Source organism: Conger conger, chromosome 1, assembly GCF_963514075.1.
Source record: "Conger conger chromosome 1, fConCon1.1, whole genome shotgun sequence".
NCBI classification, from domain to species: domain Eukaryota; kingdom Metazoa; phylum Chordata; class Actinopteri; order Anguilliformes; family Congridae; genus Conger; species Conger conger.
The window spans coordinates 69217498-69224783 of record NC_083760.1 but is presented as its reverse complement, the minus strand read 5'-3'; the positions used below and the strand labels follow the sequence as shown (position 1 = coordinate 69224783).

The following is a 7286-nucleotide window of genomic DNA, read 5'->3' as shown; positions in this document are numbered from 1 at the left end:
ATAGAACCAAGTTTATTCGCATGTTATAATCAACCAATCATAGCCTGCCGTTCATTGACGTGGATGTAGAAAATTGTAAAATTGACGTTGGCTTTCAATAGCTTAATCATCATTTCCTAATGTTTACATTTCATTTATTATTACGAATTATGACTGTTAGGTAGGCCTACATATAATTATTATTATTATCATTAGGTAGGCCCTATTATTGTTATTAGCAGTAGTAACCTAGTAGGCCTAGTAGTAGTAGCTAGTAGTAGTAGGAGTAGTAGTAGGAGTAGTAGTAGAAGTAACAGAATATAAACTAATCTAAACTGCAACCAGGTTAAGTGACCTACGTCGCATATTAGTCTATAATATGTCACTTTTCTCCGTTAATTCACTTCATTCCCGCTGAATGGTACCATTTTGTTTGTTCGTAAGTGCTTAACATGTTTCCATTCAACCTAAGCTTTAAGATAATGCTTTCAAAATATACATTGTGTCCGTACTATTCAAAGTTGTACTTTTAGGCTACGTTTCCTTGTAGCTGCTTAGTAGGCTATAGCCTATCGTTATACAGCTATCAATAAAATACTCATTAATTTATTTCACTTTTGGTAGCCTATATTACATTTTTCGTTGTTGTTTTATTTTATGAAACAGGCAAGTCGTTTTAGATTCAGAAAAAAAGATATCACCATGCATGGTAGATATTAATGGTGCGGACATTTTCTGTCATTTTTACGGTCCAGTGAAATGATACGCTGATTCAATTCAGAATTATTCTCGTGCGTTTTTTCATCATAGTTTCAATGGCTCCACACTTATCGACAGCTGTGTGTTTTTATATATTGTTTTTTTTTTAATTTTTTTAATTAATTTTAACTTCAGGTGCAAGGTCACAACGCATTCTAGAATACTGACTACTATATATATATATATATATATATATATATATATATATATATATATATATATATATGGTTTAGAAGGTTTATCTGGTTAAAAGCTTACCGAAATTGGATCCGTCCCCTGTCACTAAGACTACATCGAACTGAATGTGGGAATATCCTTACGAGCGAAAGTATACAACTAGCCTTAATGTGCTGAACAGCTGTTATATTATATTATATTATATTATATTATATTATATTATATTATATATACTATTGGTAGTAGTGGTAGTAATAGTAGTAGTATAAGCCCGTTCAGAAACTCAATAAGAAAGAAAACTAAAAATAAATAAAGTAATACTTGTAGTCGTCATAATAGCAGCATCACCCACCATATTCATTGTGCTGGGATTTAAACCATATATATTTTATATTTCCTTATAGATTCAGAAGAGAAGACGAGCACTGCTTATGTCCAGGTTGAAACAGTAATAGGGTCAAAATCCATTGGTCAACCAAATCTCACGTGAAAAACGGCTTATGGTCCTAAAATATTGATATTCCTACTGAGGACGCAATGCATATTGGTTACCAGAAAACCTTCATATTTGGTGACAATTTGCTTTCGTTTAACATGATTTTATTTTGGAGGAATTCCACCAGTGTCTAAAACGAGGATAATTTGAGAATGGAACATTGCTGCCCTCTTCTGTTCATTCTGCAATGGTAAACAAACTATTCCTGATAATCTCCTCTCTCCTCGCATTAACACAAGTATGTGTTGATTCAGAACAAATAGGGGTACCCATAAAAGTTAAGTAGTAGACTCAGTGTACTACTGACGTTACGATTTTCTGATTTTTTTGAATATCAATATACTTCAGAAAATCGTCTAGCTATTTTTTTTTGTGTGGAAATTCAACTAAATTCCCCATAACATGTAAACAAAGGGAGCGAGAGGGTGATGAGGATCATGGTCTGGGAAGCCAATAAAATGGGTTATTTCCTCTGGCCTTTTGTTTCAGAGAGCCGAACAACAAATGGATGCTCCAGTCTGGAAACATCCTAAGTACGGCTGGACAGTCATAAACTAATTAAAAGAGAAATTCCAGACAGCATGGCAGACTGCGCTTTTTATTGTGCTGTTTCAGAAAGAACCTTTGAAGTTGGGTCCATCTGCAAGACACCGCAGCCGCGCAGCACTTAAACTGCCAGACCGTTGGGGTATAAGACTGTCCAGAGTATTGTTTGTCTGTGCAGTAATGTCCTAATACCCATACTATTTCAGTTATGCTTGTATACGCGACGCTGCCTGCACAACGTAACTTTTTCTGTGCGTTTGGTTCCTGTTATGATACTACTGTGCGTGGTTGAACCATCGCCGAACTGTTTAGCCGTGGTTGTTTCTTTAAGTACAGGTATTTGTGTCAGTACAACTGAAATGCAATATTCGCGACATTATTTTAGGATTCAGCTGTCGTAGCGCTCAACAGCTTTCCTATGTTTCTCCTTCCGCCCTCAAGCGCTTTGCACCCCATAAACTGTTACAGCCGTGATTGTCTTTTATTGCTGTAGATACAGCGCGCCACATCCTTTGCCAAGACGCAGAGCGAGTGGTGTAAGACTGTTTGTCCAGAATCAAAGCGCGTTTTATTTTGGTTCACATATTTCCCATTATGCCAATTGCTGTCACTCCATAAACATGATCCTGAAAGCAAGTCTGTGTGATAGTGAGCGTGAGCTCGTCCGCATACTCATATGTTGATCACCATATAAAATGTTATGCTTAGGCCTATGTAATGTTCTCACCCCAAAGGTATTGCAATGATTTCAACACCTACTAGGTCAAAATAATCTAGGAGGTTTCTTATTTGCTTGTGTTTACAATATCAGTACTAACTACTAATACTGATGTAAAGACATTTCATGCGTTTGCATTAGTAGTGTATGCCAAGTCGTGTAAAAAACAAGTAACAGGTAAAAAAATGAGACCCAAAGTAATAGCAAATTAATATTTAAATAATGATTAGGCTACTGTTAATGAGTTAATTGGTAATATTTATTTCTGTTGTCTCCATATAACGGTATACAAAATTGAATGATACAAAACTACAACGCATTTTCACATGATTTAAAATGTATCCAATAATGAAATTTTATTTTACATTTAAACAAGCATTATTTCGTGCAAATTTTCATTGTTTAATTATACTTTTGTTCTGCGATGTATGTTATATATGACCAGGAATTATAGCGTCTTGAAATGAAGTACGTCTATTATACAATGTCAGCTTGCTCATATTAAATTGCTAGATGTATTTTTGACTTTTTTGTGTTATATTCTGTCTAAAGCTTAATATGTGCTGTATTATGCAGTCTGAAATTGCTTTTCAAAGCAACACAGTAATTACGAGGCGGAGATTTTCTTGTGGTATTTTTGCATTTATTTAAAAGTGAAACAGAAACGATGCTGCATTATAAAATAAAACAGTTGGTCGATAGGCCATGAGGTATTCATCCAGTGTATGGTCCTTACACATTATGTATACGCTCGATAAACATTTTCCCTTGAAATTTACAAAATACACAATCACTATGTCGAGATACCAAGTTAACTGCTCCAATTAGTTTTGACATTCTTGATATATGTAGGTAGTTGAGCATAGGTAGTCAACACAAAACACAATGTAACGTAATTACATCTAACGTTCACGATGTTATAATTAATATTATAGAAGGCCTAATGCACAAGCGCGTGCACCCAAATCAATGTTAGCATCACATTACAGGCGACTAGAACACAATGGCCTTTTCTTGCACACATTAATTAGAAATAGTTTGATTACATCCAAGCCAGTGCTTCTTTTGGATCTGAGATATTGACAAACTACAAATTAAACAAAATACATTATCAAACACGTTCAGTCACAAGCTACATTAAAACCAACATCAATCGTGTGGACTATATATATTAAAACAAGTATACACATTTACATCTATACAACAATAAAAAACCCAAAGTAATTGATAACAGGGTGCAAATACATTTGTGCAATTCAAGTTTGGGCGAGGAAACTGCTGTTTTTACAGGTTGCTATACTATACTGAAATTTAAATTAATGTTTGGATGAGGCTTAAAAGTGTCCAATTTATTGTATAGATTATATTTGTCCCCGGAATGATATCATATCAATCGTCTTTCGGTCGATCTTTATTGCCTTTCTTCATCTTCATCCTGCGGTTCTGAAACCAAATTTTAATTTGTCTCTCAGTGAGATTTAGAAGTCTTGCCACTTCATATCTACGGTCTCGGGTGAGGTACATATTAAACAGAAACTCTTTCTCCAGTTCGAGAGTCTGGTGCTTAGAGTACGGACAGCGCTTTTTTCTCGTGGACCTCGCGTGAAGCCAGTTGGACGAAGGGTTATCTGAAAAGGGGGCGAGAGTGTAAATAGGTCTTGTGGTGTCAGCCAACCAAGTTGCCACATAAGTATTTTGCGGTCAGCGTGATATACAGCTGTTTAATCTTGCTCATCCTGTTACAGGCTACAAGTTCGTTTAGAAATTATTCAGCATTTAATTCAACAGAAGACATGTGAACAATTGTGGCAATTTCCCTCTTTTAGTGTTATTCATAATTTATTTTAAACCTGCTTTAGATTAAAACATATTGCACGCTTACACGCCTGTAGCAAATATGGCCTATTCCAACACAGAGGAATTAACGGGTTAAATCTTTGGGAGGCACTGTATCTACACATAGCTACACAAACGTGCGCGTACATGAACACAAACATACGCACGCGCGCGCGCAAAGACACACACTCGCCACACAAACCTACGCTCCTTCCAAAACAAGATATTAGCGATCTCCTTACATAAGTACTTATGCGGTCCAGTATTACAAATGTAAAATATGCTGCCCTTACTTGGATCTATTTTTGTCTTTTCCGTGGCAGATGCGTTCTCCTCCTTCTGGTCAGGGAAACTGGCATCACTGGAGATTCTATCCATGCTTGCAGGCGATGATCCATTTTTAAAGTCAGAGAGAAGCAGCGTATCGAACGTCGTGCATTCACCTCTGCTGGTCAGTGGCTCGGGTTTAATACCGTATTGCCTATTTGAAGATAATCCAGTTAAAGGCAAGGATCCAGAAATGGGTTCCAATAACCAAGATCGCATATACATTCCATCTGCGTCTCCTGCAGGACCCTGGGATTGCGTGTACGAGTGGTACACGGTGGACACGCTGCTCGGAGGCATTGGTGGCACGGAATTCCAGGATGCGCCGAACATAGTCGATTTTGATTGGAATGGACAAGGTTCTAGCTCGCCTTGCCCAGTGAGCGCTGGCTGCCTCTCTTGTTGGAGTCCCACATCAGAGGAGAATTTTGGTACTAAAAGATTCTCGGGATCAGGCAGAATAAGAGAGTCTACATAATAACTTAGTGTCCCTGATGTCGACATGGCCAAGTACAGGAAGACACGCGAAAACACATGCACAATAGGCTACCATCTACGCAATAGCCCACACGAATCTGTAGAAATCAAGTGGCAGCTTGGCCTCAGCAAGCACAAGAGAACAGTCAGCGAATAAGTTACCGTTACGTGCCATTCGATTGGGTGACGTAAGCACGTGATCAAAGGACAACGCAATAAAAACTAAATCAGTCCGCTCACTCCTAAATGGCCTCTGTTTTCCAGTCATATGTTTTATGGAAAAGCCGTATGTTTTTACGCAAAGGAATATTATTTGATATGCGCCATAAACTTAACACAGATACTCACTAAAACAGATTAAAACCGTACATTTCTTGAATTCTACAATGAAAGGGACTAGGCCTACTTAATTTTAAATTCAGTCAGTTATGTTTTATTCTTCATATCTGAATGGCATAAAAAGTAATACCCAATTTTATTCAGCAGTGAATTAATCAAATGTTTATTCAGCGACGGATACTAGTATGCTTTACTGCGAAGGGGAGATATGGAGGCTAGCTGTATCAACCAACGAAGAATATGGGCTATTTTCCAGAAATGTAATTAGTTATTAAAAGAAAATTATATTTGAGGAATTTTGTAATAAGCAAGCCTTTTTCAGTTGTTTCTTTAAGCAATATATTTGTGAAATGCCATGATAAAAGAAAACAAACAATATGCTATACACTCTAGAAATACAATCGTAACACCTTTATATGAGTGACCGAATTAATCAGTTCACGTATTCCTAGAAATGTAATTTTCATTGACAACGTAATGAAGTACAAACCTTAACTAGAAATATTAGAAATGATTAATTTAGAAAATCACAGGCTTATAGGCTACTTAGGTTATAGCAACACACGTGGGTTAAGCTAATATGAAAACGATATGAACTATTTTGCCTTTATGTATTATCATTAGTAGTAGTAGTAGTAGTAGTAGTAGTAGTAGTAGTATATATTTTTGTATAGTTGCTGTATTGTAGTTTCTGTTGGTTTGTGGTGGTGGCAGTGGAAAAATTGCTGTGGTGGAAATGTAACACGCGATTGCGTTACTCCTGCTGACTGTACACCACGTTATAGATGTTTGTAATATATATATTAATGATTTGAAAGCATATAGAATTAATAGTAGCTGAATGAATAGTAGCTACTAAAAAGGAGAATGGTATCGAAGCTTTTTGAAATCATTCCCAGTCGGGGAGTTTTTCTAATGGCCTGCAACAGACACAATAATTTGCAATAATAAAACAAATGACTGCATGTTGTTTGAGGCAATAATTCCAAATCCAATAACAAACTGAGATCTATTCAGTGTCTTTATTTTTACAAGAATATATTTTTTAATTCAATAATATTATTTATGTTCCTAAATGTAATTGGCATCTAAACTCAAATCTTATCAACTATTTATGCTGAACTAAAATAGAATTTTAAAGAAACATTTTATTAGAATTCATAAATTCTAACAAATTAAAATTTGCTAAGCAAAGATTATTGTTCATTTGTAAATATCAGCAAATACAAAAGAATACAATATTTATTTACTCGAAACAGGCCTATATATATATATATATATATATATGTATGTATGTATGTATATAGCACGTTGCTTTGTATCTAACCTACATGTATCATACGTCACCAATTTTTTATTCATAAATGATATAACCATATCTGGGGGGAGCATAATCTGGTATTTGTTAGCTACAAATATATTATTAAATTATAAATACCCTTACTTATTATACAGGCAATATGTAGGCCTACTTACGATTTTTAGAAAGTACAGTATTGAAACTCTTTAACCAGTGAAGTCATCTACGTTGTCAGTAAGTTGCCTAGGCTATCTAATGACAATTGAAAATAAAAACAGTGAGGTGAGCGGTAAATTCTAAAACGCCTGATAATACACTGGGATTGTTAATTT

General features: G+C 35.6%; 1 protein-coding gene across 1 annotated transcript; it reads right to left on the bottom strand.

The window, feature by feature from the left end:
• Positions 1-3388: 3388 nt before the first annotated feature.
• On the bottom strand, positions 3389-5439 carry hoxa9b (homeobox A9b). Its single transcript, XM_061246531.1, has 2 exons — positions 4805-5439; positions 3389-4303 (listed from the first exon to the last, which is right to left on the bottom strand). Exons 1-2 carry the CDS (start codon positions 5340-5342, stop codon positions 4065-4067), a joined length of 777 nt encoding a protein of 258 aa, XP_061102515.1. The 5' UTR covers positions 5343-5439; the 3' UTR covers positions 3389-4064.
• Positions 5440-7286: the final 1847 nt, after the last annotated feature.

Bases quoted from the DNA above. Each gene is read 5' to 3' on its own strand.
- hoxa9b (XM_061246531.1), bottom strand. From the start codon at position 5,342: ATGTCGACATCAGGGACACTAAGTTATTATGTAGACTCTCTTATTCTG. The intron at 4,304-4,804 runs GTAAGGGCAGCA...CCCCCTTTTCAG, and splicing joins AAAGACAAAAATAGATCCAA to ATAACCCTTCGTCCAACTGG.